Source organism: Psammomys obesus, unplaced genomic scaffold (genome assembly GCF_907164565.1).
Source record: "Psammomys obesus unplaced genomic scaffold, mPsaObe1.curated_primary_1811, whole genome shotgun sequence".
NCBI lineage: Eukaryota > Metazoa > Chordata > Mammalia > Rodentia > Muridae > Psammomys > Psammomys obesus.
The window spans coordinates 58,025,582-58,045,885 of NW_026585504.1; the positions used below are offsets into that span (position 1 = coordinate 58,025,582).

Genomic DNA, 20,304 nt, shown 5'->3' on the forward strand with positions numbered 1-20,304 from the left:
AAGGTTTTTTGGGTTTGTTTGTTTGTTTGTTTGCTTTTGTGTTTTTTGAAATACGGTCTCCCACTTAGCAGAAAAGAAATATGCCAGGAGCTGGGCACCGGTGGCACACACCTGTAATCCCAGCATTCAGGGAGGCAGAGGCAGGTGGATCTCTGTGAGTTTGAGGCCAGCCTGCTCCACAATGCGAGCACAGGACAGCCAAGGCTATACAGAGAAACCCTGTCTTGAAATAAAACCCAAGGGGGTGGGAGGAAGAAAGGAAGGAAGGCAGACTGGGCAGTGGTGGGGCTCACCTGTAATTCCAGCGCTTGGGGAAGCAGAGGAAGGCAGATTGAGTCCAAGACAGCCAAGGCTACACAGAGAAACCCTGTCTTGAAACAAAACAAAAAAACAAACAAAAAATATGTCAGATCCAAGAGAATGGTTCAAGAAAAACAGCAAAATGCTTGCTGTATACACATGGGAATTTGAGTTTGAGCCTCAGCTTGCAAGAGCTGGGCACAGCTGCATATGCCTAACCCCTGAAGGGGTGGAGACAACAGGATCCCTGGGGCTTGTTCGCCAGGTAGCCTACCCAAATCTATGAGCTCTAAATTCTGTGAGAAATCCTGGCTTAAAAAATTGAGTGAGGCCTGGACATGGTGAGCCTTTATTCTGCACCTTTAATCCCAGCATCCAGGAGGCAAAGGTAGGTTCGTCTGAGTTTGAGACCAGCCTGATCTGATAGAGTCCCAGGACCACCACGGCTGTCTGTCTCACAAACAAACAAACAAAACAAAACAACAACCACACAACAACAAAGAAGTTAAATGGGGAGCAACTGAAGAAGGCAGGAATGTCGGTGTCTGTCTTTCAGGTGCAGATGCACATTGGCACACACTGATACAATTTTTAAAAACATAATATCCTTGTTCCAAAAGTTAGTTACTTTTGTATTGCAGTAATAATACTGTATTTTATAACCAGTGTCAGAACAATACATAGGTGTCCAGTGCCTCCTCTGTAGTATGAACTTGGAGATATAGAGATGAGTTTGGCTTTCGGACTGTGGCTCGAGACTTGTTCAATATACCAGGATGTCAAAGAGCAGCAGGGCGGTAAGTCTAGGATTTACGAAGGGAAAGGTTCATAGATGAGGGCTGATGGTGTGTGGTGTGGCTGCTGTGTTCAGTGGCCTGGAACAATGATGAGGATTTAGCTGAGCAGACAGAACCCAGAGTAAAGGGACAGAGGTGGGATGCTGTGTATGTGTTCTGTGGCTCCGGGCAAGGAGGCCTTGGCCTGATGCTGGGAAGTAGGGAGTGGAAGCAGGGATGGTCGCCTCCTCAGGGAAGAGGAGCCCCAGGGGCCTCCAGACTCCTCTCACCTACGTGACTTCAAGTCCCACATTCCCCTCCCAGGTGCACTGTATCAGCACGGAATTCACCCCCAGGAAGCATGGGGGTGAGAAGGGAGTGCCTTTTCGGGTGCAGATTGACACGTTTAAGCAGAATGAGAATGGGGAATACACGGAGCATCTCCACTCTGCCAGCTGCCAGATCAAGGTGTTCAAGGTAGGATGCACTCATAGCCAGTACTGGTCACACCCACCTGCAAGAAGGCCCTTTGCTATTACGTAGAGTGTAGACCCAGCTGGGTGTTAGGGCTCCCAGTAGCTGAGGCTTCTCTCAGGATTCTGGCTTCTGTCCCTGACCAGCCTTCTCTTTTTACTCAAAGTGTTGGGAAGGGGTATCTCCCCATGTCAGTACAAGGCTCTGCTTTCATAAGAATGACTGGCTTTGCATCTTTTTTAGAGTTGTAATTTTCCTGACTCCAAGCATCTAGTGTCTCCTTAAACATGAGGGCAAATGCAGGTGTACCAGTGCCTTTAATCCCAGCAGTTTGGAAGCAGAGGCAAGTGCATCTCTGATTTTCAGATTCGCCTGGTCTACAGTAGTGAGCTCCAGGCCATCCAGGACAACATAGTGAGTGAGATCCTGTCTCAAACAAAACAAAACAAGAACAAAAAAAAAAAAAAAAAAAAAGTAAACATGAGGTCAAGAGGGCCATTCTTGGCCGTCTAGCTCAGTGCCATTTTTCTCTGCATTGGTTGGCTCCCCACTCCCACCCTGTGAGTGTTGTTAGGTCAGAGGTTGATGGTATTTGCTCTCCACCTTCATTTTTAAATGTTTTTTTAATGTTAACTATTTAGTGTGTGTGTTCACATACTCAATGGCTTTGACTGCGTGCTTATAGATAAATGTCAGAGGACAATCTGCAAAAGTCAGCTCTCTCCCTCTGCCATGTGGGTCCTGGGGATTGAGATCGACGTCATCAGCCTTTGCCTCTACTCACCGAGCAGTCTCACCAGTTCTTTGTCCACCTTAGTTTTTAAGACAGGGTCTCTCACTGAACCTGAAGCTCACCAATTCAGTAAGGGTAGCTGACCATTGAGCTCCAGGTCCACCTCAGCAACAGCCTTAGGCATGTGTTGCCACACCTGGTCATTTACATGCTTCCAAACTCAGGCCCTCATTCTTGCATGGCAGGTACTCTACAAGAACTGTACTGTTGAGAAATGCCCCAGCCCTAGGCAGGCTTTCTCTTCAAAAACACTATATTGTGGCTCAGTGATACATGATTAGATCTAGCATGCAAGGATATCCTGAGTTCTGTCGCAAGAAAAATTCATCTTCAAAAAAGAAACCTCTTCAGAAATCCCTCCAGCCTCCTTCTGTCCAGACTCATCTTGCCGTCTCTCTTAGTTGGTTCTTATCTCCTCATCTGGATTGATTATTTCCTGAAGGTGGGAGCCAGTGTTCTTACAGTCCCTAATGCCCTCAGGGAAATAGAAGGTGCAGCAGGCCCATGTCATTCTTATAGCATGAGGCTAGCCCGTGACCAGCAGGTTTAACCTGCTTCGGTTGACCTTCGGAGGAGCGGAGCCCCCTCCCATCAGAGGTCGCTTTGGATGACCAGACTGAACACCTGTTCCAGATTCCCCTTTTTCACACCCAGGTGAATTTGGAACTTTCTGGAAACATCTGCTGACATTTGAGAGCCAGGGAGAGTCAGTTTCCGATAGGGCTCTGTTAGAGACACAGCAGGGTCACAATCCTCCTGAGCAGGGTAAACAGGAACTAACCACAGACCTGGATGCTGAACATGTGTCCATCCCCTTTATGTGACGGGTGAAGTCCGTGTTCACCCTCTATGTGGCTTGGCACTTTGGATTCATGGCAGGCATGTTACCCATACTTTTTTTTCTCTTTTGTTTCTGTGTATGGGGGGGAGATAGAAGTCAAATACACTTGTGTAGTATGTGGAAGTCAGAGGTCAATCCTAGGTTTCTTAGGACTCATCTACCTTATTTTTGAGACAGAGGTTCTCTCACTGAACCTGGAACTAGCCCCATTAGGCTAAAGCATATACGGGTGTGCTTTCTTGCCTCGGGAATTAGTGATTGTCACTATATGCTGGCCTTTTTACGTGGTTTTAAGGGGATCAGTCAGGTTCTTGATGTGTCTGGTTTCTGAAAGAAAAGCCGGTGTCTTTTGACTGGCTGATTCCTTGAAGGATATGAAGTGGAGAGCTTTATCCCACATGCATGCTAGGCCATGGTCTGGCTTGTCCCTCCCTCACCTCTAGCTTCTGAGGCAAGGAGAAAAGGCCTCTTGAGTGCAGGACTTACTAGAGCAGTGTCTAGAATGGCTGCCATGACCCTGGTCTCCGACGACTTTCTTGCTGCTCACATTGAATAGCACATCTGCTATTAGTGTCCCTGTGTGGCTCACTGCAAGCTTACCTTCACCTGGGGTTGGTGTCACCCTGAGAGAGGCTTCCCTAAAAAGCCCTTGAGCGGGGAACCAGAAAGCATCCCCGGAGGAAGGCGCATGCTGGGATGAAAGTTCTGTGGGGCCACTAGACCTGAACTAATTGTTAGTATCTGCTCATCAAGGGGCCCTGAGTCTTGTACCTGTGCTTGCCAAGCAGGATGGGAACCATGAGAGAGGCACAAGGAAGGTGTCACAGGAGGGAGGGACTGTACCCTTAGGCCTCTGGCTTGTAAAGAAGAAACGATGGTGGCTGTGAGGCTGGGCACTCTTTGTAAGTAACAATAGATTCTGCAGTCTGTTGCGCCATCATTTAGCCACAGGAGAGACAGAGTTCTGAGATGTACTAAGGGCTGGGTATGCCCGGCCCTGAGCAGAGTTGAACAGGGCATAGGCTGGGTCAATAGCCACTCTCCACCTCCCTTCAGTCACCCTCGCCCTGTGGTATATCCCATCTTTGGTCTTCATAGTGCCTTCTATAAGCAAGTGGCCATTAGCAGCAATCTTCTTAAGCACTTCCCGCTGAGCTGCCAAGTGGGAGGCTCAAAGGTCCCAGGTGTGAGAGCTGCCCTGTCTGCTCTTCAGGGCCCCAGGTTGAAGTTGAGCCTGTAGACCCCAGTCTTCCTTCCCCAGCCAATGGCTGCTTTCTGGCTTACGTGGACCTTGTATTCTATACTTGCAGCCAAAGGGAGCTGATCGGAAACAGAAGACTGACCGGGAAAAGATGGAGAAGAGAACAGCTCAGGAGAAGGAGAAGTACCAGCCGTCCTATGAAACCACCATCCTCACTGAGGTGAGCTGGGACTGCAGCTGGGAGTAGGCCTGGAGGGGGCCAGGACCATAGTGCACAGCAATGGAAGATGGCCCTTCCGGTAAGTGAGAACTTTGTTGAGAGCCCAGTGTACACATCCTGTGAGGCTGCTGGTGGGTTTTTCTGAGATCACTTTGAGCTCCTTGCTGCCTTTGAATATTTTGGTTCAATCACGTGGTTCAAAATATAAAATTTTTGCACCTGAAAGTATCTCCCACATCGACCCATGCTCTCAGCTTCTTGCTCCAGGCACCCAGCGCTTCTGGCTCTGTGGGTATCTGCCTTTCTCTGCAGTTAAAGCAGTGTGTACACACTTCATTTAGCCCATGCCTGTGTCTGTCCATCAGCAGTACACACTCTTCTGTGCTGTGTGTTTTGTATTTAATGGCTCATTTTGCACGTGACTCCTGTCCTTTCATCAACAACTTTCTAGTTCCTTGTTCAGCTGTGCAGCGCTCCTGTGGAGGCTTGTTGTGGGCATGAACACAGCAGGACTATGTTCAGGCCTTTACTCTGTGTGAGGTCACTGGCTGGTAGTGTAAGCACTGGTTTTTGTTTGTTTTGTTTTGTTTTTGAAACAGGGTTTCTCTGTGTAGCCTTAGGCTGTCCTGGAACTGTAGACCAGGCTGGCTTCGAAGTCAGAGATCTGCCTGCCTCTGCCTCCCTAGTGCTGGCATTAAAGGTGGCCGTCACCACTGCCTGGCCCAGAACTGGCTTTCGTGTTTTGTTTTGTTTTTGTTTTTCTGAGACAGGTCCTCTATGTATCCCTGATTATTCTGGAATTCTCTGTGTGGAACAGACCAGGCCGGCCTCCCCTCACAGAGATTCACCTGCCTCTGCTTCTTGAGCGCTTGGATTAAAAGCATGTGCCCCTACATCCAGCTAGCATGTGCTTCGTATAAATCAGTGCTTGGGCCTAACAGGTGGTTCAGCAGGTAAAGGCACTTGTGCTGCATAAGCTTGGCAACCTAAGTTTGAGCTCCAGACCACCAGGTGCACACGCATGCACACACAGCAAAAAGAGGCAGTCCTCTGCAGCCATCGTGTAGGTTCAGGAAACTCCTCAGAGCTCCTCAAGAGGCTATGAGCAGCTCTCTCCGCTTGCTTCCTGTTACTGGCCATCAGCGGCTTTTCTTTTTCTGGCCTGTTTTCTTTATTCTCTCTCTCCCCCTCCCCTCCCTCCTTTCTTCCCTCCATCATCCACAGACAGGGTTTCTTTGTGTAGCACTGGCTGTCTGGTACTTACTCTGTTGACCAGGTTGGTCTCAAACTCACAGAGATCTTGTGCCCCTGCCTCTTGAGTGCTGGGATTAAAGGCTTGTGACACCACTGCCCAGCCCCACCCCTTAATAGTTATTCCTCCCTGTGTTGGTGGTTTCGACTAACTGGATTCACTCTAAAGGCATATATAAGACTCAGGGTAGCCATGCAGGATCAGGGCAATGTTGTTGGTGAGACTGGGGTACAGAAATCCAAGAGGAGGGTGGCCAGGTCCCAGCTGTGCATACATAGGCTTGTGTATGTATGTGCAAAGCCACATGTCGAGGGATATTTGCACTAGAAAGGGTAAAAGTCTGGTGTGGCTTTCAAGTATGTACTGGCCCTCTATTTTTTCTGAAGGTGACAGTGGGCAGGGAGTCTGGTACAGGAAAACTTCCTCTTGCTCTCTGCCAACAGAAGGACACAAAGGACAGTGTTTTGTGCAGTTCCTTTTGATGCCCATGCCTGTCTGATGACACAGCCAGGAATACCCCCATCTAGTGCAATGTTTCTCATCCTGGCTGAGCCCCAACTTTTCTGTTCCAATACTGACTTCCTCAAAGCGTGCTATGACTGTGTAAGCCCTCATCACAGCACAGCATGGCTGGTGTAAAGAATCCAGACTACATGACCTTGGGAGATGCCAGTGCACGCCTTCTATCAGCTCATCAGATTTCTTCCCTTGGTAGGATTTAGCATCAACAAATTCCAGCCCACACTCACAATGGTTAAATATTTACCAACCTGGCATTTGGTGGGGGATAGTCAGTCTTTAGGAATGCTTCAGACTGGCCCTCTCCAAGCGAAGTCACTGCCTCAGAGGGAGGGAAGGAAGAAATGCAGGCTTGGGCACTCCCTTTCCCTGGAGGTGTGTGTTCTCTCTCTGGCACCCCCAACTGGGTCCCTTCATTTTTGGCCTTGCGTTAGAATGTCCACAGGGGAAGGCTCACATCATGCGTGTTTCTGTCTTTGGGAGCCCAGATGGGTACTACAATGGAGCAACTGTACAAGTTGGGCCTGCTATAGTCCCCCTGCCTTGAGCAGTTTCCTCACTCTGAATTTTACTGCTTTCCTCCTCGTTAGAAGCCGTCTACCCTCTGTACAATACAATTTAAACATATTTGACCAGTTGGGGTTTGATTGTCTTCATTTGTAAGCTTTGACATTTACATGATGCTTCTTCTCCACCCCTCCCCCCTTTTGATTTGATTATCAGGAAGCACAAAGGGGTACCTTTCATGGTGTGCCTGCTCTAGGATGACTTCCGGAGTTCTAGGTCTCTTCTGTCATGTTAGGTATCCCTAGCAGTCTGACTGGCCATGGCTCACTGTGAGTAGTCATTGTGGGCTCCATGCTGACACAGCAGGGCCTTAGGCATCAGTGCCCGTGTATGCCTGCTTGGAAGGGCCTGAGGAGTACAGGCTGCCTCTTAAGCTTATCCCAAGACCTCTGATGAGTCACACTACCCCGTGTCTCTTCCCACAGTGCTCTCCGTGGCCTGATGTAGCCTACCAGGTGAACAGTACTCCATCCCCAAGCTACAATGGCTCTCCCAACAGCTTTGGCCTTCGTGAAGGGTATGTCCAACCCTCTTCTCCTTGTCCTGGCATGCAGTGGGGTAGAGGGGTCCCTTTTTGGTCTTTCTGCATCCCATTGCCTGGCATCTGTTCGGGTTTTAGTGTGGTTAACTGGTATAGTAATCACAGCCATACTTATCTACTCCTCTCTAGCTCCCCATGCTGGGAGTGGCTGCCAGGGCCTGGTATTTGCTAGGCAGGAACTTTAACACTGAGCTACAGCCTCAGTTTCCATATTTAGCTTTTTGGGGTTTGTTTTTCTTTTTGTTTTGTTTTGTTTGAGACAGGGTTTCTCTGTGTAACTTTGACTGTCTTGGAACTCACTCTATAGACCAGGCTGGCCTCAAACTCAGAGATCCACCTGCTTCTCCCTCCCTGAGTGCTGGGATTAAATAGGCATGTACCACCATGGCCCAGCTAGCTATAGCTAGCTTTGGGTTTTTGAGGCAGGGTTGTATATAGCCCAGACTAACCTTGAACTTGGTTAGCTCAGGCTGGCCTTGAACTTGCAATTCTACTTTTTTAGCCTCTTGCGTGCTTGGATGTAGGTATACGCCATCACATCTGACTGTGTGGTCTCTGTGTGTGTTCTTTTCTATATACTTCCACAAGTGGCAACAAGTTCGTGAGAATTCACCTTGAAAACCAGTGTTCACCTGAAGTGGGTGCTGGATAACTGAGGCATCTAGCAGGGTCTCTTTGCTTTTCTGTCTGCCTCTTGTTCGTGCTTCCTGAAGGGACTGTCCAAGTCGGAGCCTCCACCCTGGGTTTCAGTGCTGTAGCACCAAAGCTAGTCGAACCGTGGCTGACTCTGCAGATAGGCCAAGGCCACAGTCATAGGACAGTACAGGCAGCATAGGCAGATTCTAACTAGCATGCTGTGTAGACCGAGGCTCTTGACATCACCATGGTGGCTCTGCAGTAATGTCCTGGCCGTGGGTAGAGAAGAGTGCCAGTCTGGATGCTGTTAGCCAACAAGTGTAGGACCTCTGTTTGAAGCCCCAGCTTCGCAGTCAGTCTATTAAAAAAAAAATCAGGGTTGGGTGATGGAGCTGGAGCTCATTTGGTAGAGGAAATGCTGAATTTGATTTCCAATACCTGTTGTGGTGGCATTTGTAGAGGAAGAGGATCAGCTGTTTAAGGTTATATGGCAATTTCAAAGTCAGGCTGAGGCAAAGGAGATCTACGTGAACTTGATTTTACCATTGTAAAATATCTTCTCATGAGTAAAAAAATAAAATTAAATTAAAATTTAAAAAAAGGGTCTTTGAGATCAGGCAGACCTGCTCTTTGATGTCTACCCTTGGGGAAGCAACTTCCTTAACTTTCCTAAGCCCTGCTTTCCTTGAAGGAGAAATGTGTTAGGGGTTCAACACAGGGTCACGAGGAAGGGTGTGCCTGGGGTACAGACAGAGGAAGGACTGCTGTTATGACTGATGGCTGCGATGAGGGTCTTGTATGAGTATGTGCATGTGGAAGCCAGGAGTTGCTGTCAGGTGTCTTCCTCAGTCACCCTTCACCTCATTTTTGAGACAGGGTCTCACTGGGGCTCACTGACTTGGTGAGACCCGCTAGCCAGTGCTTGCTCTCTAGTGAAGCTTCTGTCCCATGTCCCATACTGGGATTAGAGGCATGCCCTGCTGCACCAGTTTTGTATGTGGGTGTTGGGAATCAAACATGCTTGCATGTACCTTCCTATTGGGAAAACCAGGGCCATGTTTTTCTTCCTAAGTGGGTGCTGACCTGTGGATTCATCACAGTGGTCCTTTTGTGCCCATCTGGCTTGGAAATTGTTGATGACTTCAGTTCATCTGTAGCTTCCTGGGTGCTGAATTACTGGAACTTGTTTGGTATTTTAGCCAATTCCTTGCACTGGGACAAAAATACTAGACAAGAAGTGACTTAGGAAGGCCTTATTTCAGCTCACAATTCAAGCAGATACGGGTCTGTCACTGCTCAGAAGTTACAGCAGCGGGAGGAAGAAGCTGGTTACACGGCGTCCACAGTCAGGAGGCAGTGGATGCTGGTACTCAGCTCACCCTCCTCTTTCTGTTTGGTCCAGGACCCCAGACCGTGGGACGCTGCTGCCACAGCTAGGGTGGGTCTTCCCAACTTAGTTAACTTGATATGGAGCCTCCCTCCCAGACATGCGCAGAGGTTGTTTCCATGGTCATTCTAACTCCCATCAAGGTGAACCATCACAGGGCATGCAGCACAGGATCTAGTCACAACACACAAGCCCTCTGAAGACTATACAGGTAGAGCTGCTGTTACCCGGAGCAGTGTGGCCCATCTAGACCTCCCAGGCAGTAACAATTGAGTTCAGGAGACGTTGTAAGAGATTGGGTCATATGTTGTGGTTGATTCAGGCAGTCACACTCCTGCTTGAACGTAGGCACCATGTAGGTTCTAGAACCTTGGCCCTCATGCTCATCAACCATCCCTTTTCTGTTACAGTAACAGCTCACCTACCCACCCGGTGGAGCCCTTATCCCTGGGCAGTGATGTAAGTCTGCATGGGCATTGGTGGGCTGGCGGTCCCTCTGGCTCTGGGACCATTTTGAACCTCCTCTGTCTCTTGCTTGCAGCACCTGCTCCCATCAGCTTCTATCCAGGATGCGCAGCAGTGGCTGCACCGCAACCGCTTCTCACAGTTCTGCTGGCTCTTCGCCAGCTTCTCAGGTGAATATTGTGGAGTTAGGTTTGGAATCCACAAGTGCCCTGGTCTCATGGGCCTACGGCTGTGTCCAAGGGAACCCTCAGTGAGGTGGATGCCACAGAACTGAGGACCAAGGAAGCAATGAGGTCAGGTCACTAGGAGCAAGTGATCTGGATTCTGGCAGGTCCATAGAAGGAAATTGGCCTTCAATCCCAATACAAAGCCAACCGTGCTGGATTAGAACTGTGGATTGCATGCCTAGCATTCAAGAAGCCCTATGTTCTATTCCTTAGCACTCCATAAACTGGGTAGAGTATACTTAGGAGAAGTTCAAGATTACCTCTGTTATACTGTTTAAGGCTACCCTGGGTTACATAAAACCATGTCTCAAAGAAAAGGAAAAGAGGGGGTTAGATTCAGAGAGCCATTGCATTTGCAGACCTATTCCTGACATATCATCTGAGATAGAGGTAAAGGAGGTGAGTCCCCTGGAAAATCCTCAGGAGCCCTGGGATCGAGGGCACTCAATCGTTAAAAGATGTCACAGCACTGGCCTCCCCACCATCCTTTATTCGCCTGTGTTTTCAGAAGACAGTGGCCTTCCTCTGCTCCTTCAAATGGGGTGGTAGGTCTGTTCATGTCTGTCTCTTGGGAGGCTAATGTTTTGCCTCTTGGTTTGTTTGTATTGTCAACCTCCAGTGAGTGTATGCTTCTGCCTAGATACGTACACATGTCATTGGTGACAACATGCTGATAAAATCTGTGCAGACAGAATAGTGCAGATGAAAAGTACAGAGAGGGGGGTGGGCAGTCAGAGGGGGTGGGAGTGGACTTAACCTCCCTTTACTTGTAAGCATACTAGCTTTCATCGTCTGACCTGTATGGCTGTGATATCCTGGGATTGTTTTACGTCATGGCCATTTTTTTTCTGTGGAAGGGCTAGTGCCCACTGAGGGTGAGGCTGGCCCTACTTTGTCCCTCAGCCCTGCTGTGGGTCAGCAGGTATATGCTGTGTAACCAGTGGTGCACATCTCTGCTTAGGTGCTGACCTGCTGAAAATGTCCAGAGATGATTTGGTCCAGGTCTGTGGCCCCGCAGATGGGATTCGGCTCTTCAATGCCATCAAAGGCAGGTAGGTGTCAGTTTCTTAGAGAAGCCAACCAAAGACTGTGGCCACTAGACTGGCTGTGTGTAGCAGGAAGCCCCACCTCAGCCTCTTGAACTGTGAGTGAGCCTGCTGGTGGGACTGGGTGATGGAGGGATTCCTTCTTTCAACATGGAGGTAAATGCTGGAGGAGGTGCTGGGAGGGGTGGGACAGTGAATGAGGTACCATGTGGAGACACCTCAGCTCCTGGCTGCAGGGGCCCTTGCTCAGAAACACCTCAGTTAATTTTTTCATCACCATGACAAAATGTCTGACTTATGAAAAGAAGCCAGCTTATGAACAGGAAGGTTTATTTTGGCTCATGGTTGAAGGTACAATGCCACATCCAGCACATCTTAAAAGATTGGCCAGACTGGGGCCCTAGGGAATGAAGAAAGGAAAGACATATACAAGAAAGTTGGGTTCATAGAGACTGGGCTCTGATGGAGAAGCCCTAGCATTCTGGAAGATCAGTATATTTATTCAAGTTGATCAGGGAGGTGGGGTTATTACATGCAGCTAAACATGGCTTAGTACATACAGATAAACAGGAAAGAGGGTTCACAGTGGATATCTGAACAAGGATGCAAATTAGCTAATCTTTGTAGGAACAGCCTTTAGGCCATAAATATCCAGGGGAGTTGGAGTTGGTGGGCATTTTCTAAACCCACTATCATTATTCACACAGACTCTGAGCCTCACTCCAAGGCAAGGCTTTGTGGTTTTCCCTGGTTCTGAGGCTAGGGTCCCTGACATAACCAGGTCATGTCCACAACACACATTCCATTCAGGGCTTTACACACTCGGGGCTTCCACCGCTTCCCACAGTACAGTCCATCATGGTACGTAAGTCGTTGCTGCCATGGTGGGGGTGGCTGGTCACTTTGTCTTTAAGTCAGGGAGCAGAAAGGGAAGAATGCTGGTGGTCAGATTGCTGTCTTCTCTGCATGCAGAGTGAGACTTCAGGTCATGAGCTAACCCTGCTTACATTGATGGTGGGTCTTCTTATTCAGTTAACCTTGTCTAGCGACTCCCTCCCTCCCAGATGTTTGTCTGCTAGGTGACTCAAGCTCCTCAATTAATATTAACCACCGCAGCTCCCCTCTCCTCCTGGATCCAGAGTCTGCGGAGCTTGGCCTTTAGTCCCTAGCCCAGACTCTGGACACTTGCAGAGTCCAGGCTGAGAGCTCTGACTCGCTGGGGGCGGGGCATGGCCTTGAAAACCACAGTGCAGTTTTCAGGGCCATGCTGTCGATAGAACTCTCCCCTCCATAGAAATGAAATGTCCCACGGCAGTCTGGAAACTGCTGGCCACGCGGGACCCTGTATTGCGGCACTAACATTGACATTATAGTCAGACCCAGTTTAGGTTTTATTGAAGTTTTGTGCTCTTCACTTTTTCTGTTGCTGAGACCAGAACCCGGAGCTTGTGTGTGCCAAGCATGGGCTGTGTTGGTGAGCTTCTCTTGAGCCCTGGAGTTAAAACTGAGTAGCCAGCTGGGGACAGTACAATTGAGGGTGAATCCCAGATTTGTTTCCCAGAAGCTTTTCAGTGGGGAAAAAAAAAAGCCATTTGCCCCTCTGAGCCTCAATTTTCCTCTCTGTGGAATGAGGGGAGGGGATAAGGCTCACTCAGGTATGAGGAACTCTATGTCAAATCCTTTCTTTGTCTCTTTTTCCTGTCTCCCTTGATGGGAATGGAAGCCGAGACTGTCCACGCGCTAAGCACATGCTCTCCCACCAGACCACACCACCTCTTGAGATTTAACTCTACAGAAAAGCCTCAGCGAGGCAGGGAAGAATCGTCTCCCACTTCCTCCAGAACGCCCTTTGTGAAGCCATAAAGATCCACCAGGACTGGGTTCTGTCCCCAGACACCTGTCCATGAAAAGCATTCTGCAGCCCTACACACGCTTCTTCCCTAAGTCCCCTTATACTGCAGGTTCCATGCTGGGTTCTGGAACATTCTGGACAACAGTCCATCATTCCTGCTAATTATGTCCCCTTCTTTTGCTAGGAATGTGAGGCCAAAGATGACCATCTACGTATGCCAGGAGCTGGAGCAGAACCAAATGCCCCTCCCGCAGAAGCAGGATGACAGCGGGGACAATAGCCTGTGTGGTGAGTGGAGCAGAGCCCACGCCTGACTCCTGAGCCAGCTCGATTTCTGTTCTCAATGTTTCAGTCACGTTTCTCATTACTGTGACAAAACACCTGTCGCAGGCCACAGCAGCTTAAGAAAGGTAGGGTTTCTTATGGCTCACAGTCTGAGGGCGCAGGCCATCATGGCAGGGAAGGTGTGGCAGCAGGAGCGTGGGCAGCTGCTCATGTTGAGTCCACAGTGAGGAAGCAGAGAGCATTGAACACTGGTGCTCAGCTTCGAATAACTGTCTGTAAATATCCTCTTCTTAAATACCCTCTTCCACCAGACACTACTGAGTAACCCACTGTGCAGGGTGCACGCTGGGCACATCGGAATTCCAGTGCTCCTGGTGTCCTCCCCTTCCCCTAGCTGGATGCCTGGTTGGGCCCAGGAATCAACATACATGCACAAGAGAGACAAAGACAGCTAGCCTGTATTTACCTGTCAGTGTGCTCCACCGGCCTTCTCAGTTTCAGATGGGCATCTTTGGCTTAGGGCATGAGCAGCTTAAGTACACTGTTGGCTTCTCAGAATGGGGTAGGAGCACACAGACAGGTTCTTGTTAATTTAACGCCCCCTTTAACGATGGCCCTTGCTCCTCCCCCGCAGTGTACCACGCTATTTTCCTGGAAGAGCTAACCACGCTGGAGCTGACTGAGAAGATTGCCAGCCTGTACAGCATCCCCCCGCAGCATATCCACCGGGTGTACCGACAGGGTCCCGCTGGCATCCATGTGGTAGTGAGCAATGAGGTGAGATGACCTGGCTGGCCCCCAGGAAGAGCTCCAGATCCCCCCTCAGCAGCATCATCCATGGAGTCAGGGTACCTCAGTGTTTTCTATGCACGTGGCCTGCTCGAAGCTAAAACTGTAGTGGGTGCCTGCAGTTTGAGGGGGTGTTCTTACCACAGCTGGGTCTAAAGACCTGCTGAGTCCATGTTATGTGACTTCAGCAACAGACTGAAGTAACAATTCCAAAATTGATTAATTATACTGGGTTTACTTACAGGAGCATAGATGATCCCAAAACAGCCACACCATTGAAAAGTCTTACATCCATAGCTGCAGAGATGGCATCTTTCTTTCAGTTAGCCTTCCAAAGTAGTTACTTCAACCTGGGAGGGAGGCAGCTGGAGTTTTGTGTGAGGGGCCAAGAACCTACTCATGCCCTCCCTCCCTCCCTATGTATGGGAGTGGCAGCAAGCCCTATATTTAAAAATGTGTTTATTCCACTTATTTATTTTGTGGGCAGTCGTAGATGGGTGGATGGTGCATGGGTGCTACCGTACATACAGAGGACAACTTTCAGGAGTCATTTCTCTCCTTCCACTGCGGAGACTTAGGGTGAAGCGCCTTTACCTAGATCTGCTGTCTCCATGGTCCAGCAGGCTTTATCTTGGGGGTCTCTTGTGGGTAGTCATAGCTGTCGTGACTAAGATGCTGATGGTTGTTAAGCTCAGAGAACAGGACAGATTGCTTCAAGTGTCCCTGGCTGGGTGCCCTTGGGACACATACACAGTCTGAAGAATGTGCCACCCATCAAGTGTGGGGCAAGTCCTGAGAGGCCAGGAGTTAAATGAGGGGCAGCTGTGGTCCATGGGAGACACTAGCAAGATCTCCCTCAGTGGTGAAGGTTCGTGCCACTGTGTTGCTGTTCAACACAATCTTGTGGAAGGCAGAAATAGTTGCTAGCAGAAGATTCAGGAAGTGACAGAGCCCTGTTGGAACCTTGCCCCAAGCCCTGTAGGGAGTGATGTGTTGAGCAGATTTGCCTGCCAAATTGGGCATCCTTTGCCCACGATGAAAAGATAATCTTAGGTTTGTTCTGTCCTGGATCTTCCTTCTACGGACACTTCCAACTAGCAAGTGTGTGCATGGCACTGTATCGGTCAGAGTTCTGGCACTGCAATGGGATTATGAATTTAAGAAGAAAGGTTCAGATTTGCATCTCTCTGATGGCTAAGGACATTGAGCATCTCTTTAAGTGTTTCTCTGCCATTCTATATTCCTCTGCAGAGAATTCTGTTTAGCTCTGTATCCCATTTTTTAATTGGATTGTTTGACTTATTGATTTTTAACTTCTTTAGTTCTTTATATATTCTGTATACCAGCCCTCTGTCAGATATAGAGTGAAGATTCTTTCCCAGTATGTATCTCCAACCAAGGACCATGTATGGATATAACCTAGAACCCCTGCTTGGATGTAGCCCATGGTAGCTCAGTATCCAAGTGGGTTCCCTAGTAAGGGGAACAGGGACTATTTCTGGCATGAACTCAATGTCTGTCTCTTTGACCTCCCCCCTACTCCGAAGGAGGAGCAGCCTTGCTAGGCCACAGAGAGAACATTGCAGCCAGTCCTGAAGAAACCTGATAAGCTAGGGTCAGATGGAAGGGGAGGAGGACCTCCCCCATCAGTGGACTTGGAAAGGGGCAAGGAGGAGATGAGAGAGGGAGGGTGGGATTGGGAGGGAATGAGGGAGCAGGCTATAGCTGGGATACAAAGTAATAAACTGTAACTAATATTAAAAAATAAAATAAAAATAAAGAAGAAAGGTTCAGTCTGGGGAGAGGCTCACTCAGTAAAGTGTTCACCTTGAAATCATGAGCAGCTGAGCGCAATGTCCTGAACCCATGTCAGAAGCTGGGCATGTTAGTATACCCGTGTAATTCCAGTGTTAGAGAGATAGTGGACACACATGCACATGCTCCCATTTCACAGAAAATGAAAATGGACCCAGCAGTTGCTGCCTGTAGAGCTGACTAAATGAACTGGGAGGTTAAGAGCCTTTGAATGGTAGACCACTCTAATGGAATAGAAGGCATGTCGCTCTGCGCCTCGAAGGGAATTGCTTGTTTGAGACAAGATCTGTAACCCAGGCTGGCCTTGAACTTCCTGTGTAGCCAAGGGTGACCTTGACTTTCTGGTTCTCTTACCTCCACCTTCCCAGTGCTGGGATTATAGTGTTGGGATTACAATAGTGTTCTGTACCACATCTGTGGTACCACATCTGGTCAGTGCTGTGCTGGAGAGGGACCCCAGGGCCTTGTCCATGTTAGCTAAGCAGGCACTCTAGCCACATGCTCAGACCCTCGAGAATTTCTTTTTGAGAAGACAGAAACCACGAATGTGCCTTGCGACTTCCCGGGAAGTCCCTCCCCCACTTGCCCTGTGCCCTCAGCGGCAGGCAGTTAAGCAAGTGAAGCAGAGAGCAGACCTCAAACGCCACCTTGGCTAAATAGGCCATTCTCATTCCCCAAGTCTCCTTCCCACTCTACCTGAATCAATTTGGAAACCTTGAGTTCTGAATTACTCAGAGTGCTGGCGGCTGCCCGGCCTGCGAGGAGCCAGCCCTGGGGTGCAAGGGCACTCCATTAAACACGGGAGTTACTGATTAAGCCCTGGTGGGCCCCGCTTAGGGCTTTTCATGCCCAAGTGGCTGGGCGGCCAAGAGTCCACGCTGGAGCAGGCCGAGGTATAGAATAAATGTACTTCATGCACCATTAGGCCCTGCAGGGAGGGCCAGGGTCGGCAGGTAAACGCACTGGTAGGATATGAGGCAGTAATCCAGAGCAGGCAGTAAAAACTGGGTTCCTTTCTTCCTCCTCCTCCTCCTCCTCCTTTTAATAGAAAGGGTCTTTACTACCCTTTTAGTTTTAGAGTACAGTTATGTATATATTTATATTTTGACTATTTTTGAACGTGTATTGTGAAATGTAGTATACTCACGTAAAGATTCTATAACTAATGCACACTTTGTTTTTCAATCTTACTTTACTTTTGTGTGTGTGCGTGCACATGCAGGTGTTTGTGTGCTACAGTATATGTGTGGAAATCATAGGACATTGTGTGTGGGTTTTGTAAATCAAACTTGGGTTTACAAGGCTAGAATATAGAATAGTAGGTGCTTTTACCCACTGGTCCTGACTTGCACACTTAAGTATTCACTTACTTATTAGAATAATAAGATGGCTACAAGCCCCTTTTGGACCTTGCCTGTCCATGTGTATTTTATACTGATCATTTCCTCTTTCTCCCTGACATGCTACTCAAGGGGCAATACACCTGTGGCATGTGCTTGTGGAGACTAGGGGATAGCCTTGGCTGTTGGTCCTTACGTTCCTCAGTCACCCACCGTGACTTTTTAAACAGAGTCCCTTCATGTCCTAGAGCTGGCCAAGTAGACTGTGATGGCTGGTCACAGCCTCAGCCATCCTCTTGTCTCCATGTGCCCAGCACTGGGGTTAAAAGTGGCAACACTGAGCCTGTTTTGTTTGTTTGGTTTTTAAACTTGGATCAAACTTGGCTCTTGGTGCCTGCAAAGCAAACACGTTACCAGCTAGCCACCTCCTCAGCCCGGTAGCCTATTTTAAAACTGGACAGGTGCGGGGTAGCCATGTATGCCTCCATGCTTCCTCTTTCACTCCACCATGCTTGTGATTCAAGAAAGCTGACACACTCAGCCAAGGGTTGCTGCCTCCAAGCACCATGAATGGTTAGCTCCCCCTGGGCTCACACTCCTGCCGCTGAGGATACCAGACATGGTGCAAGCTCTGTGTGATCACAGCGTTGCTCTCAAGGTTCTTCTGCACATCTTGGTGCACATGTGAAGGGGTTTGTCTAGGGGACATTCCTGCAGAAAACTTAAGGGATGACATTCAGGAGATAAAGTGTTTAAAAGATGGCCCTCCAGAGGGGCAAGTTCCCATTGTACATCCTGCTCACTTTTTTGTCATCAGGATGTTCCATTTTACAGATGCTCCATGGAACCAGAGAGATTTTCCTGTGAGCACTGTTGGGAAATTCTAGTGAGAGCTTCGAAAGGGTGGCTACCAGTTGTTTTCCCTGCACGTATGGGGCGTAGTCGCTCCTTTCTGTTTGGTCCTTTTAAGCCATTAACACACACCTGTTCATCACTATTAATTACTTTCTTGTTGCCGTAGCAAGATACCTGATGAGAAACAACGCAAGGGAGGCAGAGTTTATTGGGGAAAGTATGGCAGCAGGGGCAGGGCAGGCCGATGGGGCCATCAGGAAGCAGAGTGAACAGGGGTGTGGTGCTATAGGCTATAAAGTCTCAAGACCCACCCATTGATCCCCTTCCTCTAACAAGGCTCCCCCTCGTAAAGGGTCCACAAGTTTCCCAAATGGTGCCACTGGCTCTGGACTGAGTATTTATAGACATGGCTCAGGGAGGACATTTTGCATTCAGGCACAAATTACATTTAAAAACATGTTACAGTCATGTGAACAATGAGATGCTGTCAGGGAAATGTGTGGTCGGTGGAAGCACCCTATCTATCATACAGGCACTCATACCTGGCTAGAACATGCCAGTCCCTGAACACAGTGCCAATGAAGTCAAGTGGCCTGGTGTGTGAGAACACACTCTAAAACAGTAACACAAAGGATGGTGTGTCAAACGCGCAAAACGGTGAGCGGGATCATTTAGGGTCATTGTCAAGTGTGTGCTGTGTGTCATCGTCTGTACCATACTGGCAACATAGTAGGGTGCTTATAACCTCACCACAGACGTGAATAATTGTGCTACTGTGTTACCAGGATGACAATGTCACTAAGCAATGAGAATTTTTCAGCTACATCAATTATATATGTATTCTATTGACCCAAATGGGACATGGGGGGGGGGGTGGCGGAATGTGACTGTGTTTAATTTTGTTGATTGTTTTTGAGACAGTCTCTCACTATCTCTCACTATGTAATTCTAGCAGGTCTGGAACTAGCTCTGTACACCAGGCTGGTCTCAAACTCACAGAGATCTGCCTGCCTTTGCCTCTTGAGTGCTGGGATCAAGAGTATATACCACTGTGCCTGGTTTTGTGTTTAGGCTTGCTTGGTTGGTTGGTTGGTTGGTTTTTTTGAGACAGTTTCTGTGTGTAGTCCTTGCTATCTTGGAACTTGCTCTGTAGACCAGGCTGGCCTCAGTCTCACAGAGACCCACCTGCCTCTGCCTTCGGAGTGCTGGGTTTAAAGGCGTGCACCACCACGTCCATCTATTATCTCTTACTAATTTCTATTTTGCTATGTGGGTATGTGGAGGTCAAAAAAGAACCTGGTTGTTTTCTCTCTGGTGCCACCCTTATACTCACACAGCAATCACTTTATTAACTGTCTCTCTAACCCTCATCAAGCCTTTTGATGATATGAAAATGTCAGTAAGATGAGAAGAACATGTTTTGCTTTTGCCTTTCAGATGGTTCAGAATTTCCAAGATGAGTCTTGTTTTATCCTCAGCACGTTGAAAGGTAAGTTTGTCCCTGTCTTCCTGTTGAATGAATTGTTTGTCTATGTCCCCTGGAGTTAGGGGTGATGGGGAGCAAGTGGAATCTGCCTGTACAGGGTCCCTTCAGAAGATGCTGAACTTGGAGCAGCCTTTGGAAGCAAGAAAAATCCAAGCTTTCTCATACTTAGTCATAGCCATGCCAGAATAAGTGACATCTTGAGGGACACCACAGGCCTGGCCATTTGTTCTCCATTAACTTGGTGTTTGAGCTTTCACAGAAGGTCTCTGGGAAGCCCAAGCAAGGACTACAGTGACAGGCAGAGTGAGTCAGGGACTTGGAGCATCTATCTGAGCCAAATGTCCTAGAGAATGCCAGGACATTCTCTATACTGTTCTGGGAGCGAGTGAGCGAGCCTATGTGGCAGGAGTTGTGTTTATTCACACAAAGCAGAAAGGCCTGCTGTGACTTTCGTGGGTCTGGGAGGGTAAGTGGGTAGGTTTCATCAGGATGGAAGACTGGGCTGGAGAGATGGCTCATTGGATGAGAGCACATATTGCTCCTGTAGAGACCCCCAGTTTGGCTCCCAGCACCCATGCCTAGTGGTTCACAACCACTTACAACTCTAGCTTCCGGAGATCCCAAGCCCTTTTCTGAT

The 20,304-nt window shown here is 48.7% G+C and overlaps 1 protein-coding gene across 2 annotated transcripts in view; it reads left to right on the plus strand.

Annotated features, from left to right (window-relative positions):
- The window catches only part of Tfcp2l1 (transcription factor CP2 like 1), a 55,454-nt gene that overhangs the window by 30,442 nt on the left and 4,708 nt on the right, over positions 1-20,304 (plus strand). The window contains exons 6-14 of one of the 2 annotated variants that reach the window (XM_055601555.1): positions 1,401-1,553; positions 4,495-4,605; positions 7,369-7,460; positions 9,918-9,966; positions 10,049-10,142; positions 11,161-11,251; positions 13,282-13,385; positions 14,017-14,159; positions 19,619-19,670. In XM_055601555.1, the coding sequence (XP_055457530.1) occupies positions 1,401-1,553; positions 4,495-4,605; positions 7,369-7,460; positions 9,918-9,966; positions 10,049-10,142; positions 11,161-11,251; positions 13,282-13,385; positions 14,017-14,159; positions 19,619-19,670 (889 nt within the window). The remainder of the gene's footprint in view (positions 1-1,400; positions 1,554-4,494; positions 4,606-7,368; positions 7,461-9,917; positions 9,967-10,048; positions 10,143-11,160; positions 11,252-13,281; positions 13,386-14,016; positions 14,160-19,618; positions 19,671-20,304) is intronic. The other variant, XM_055601562.1, reaches the window with a different exon arrangement.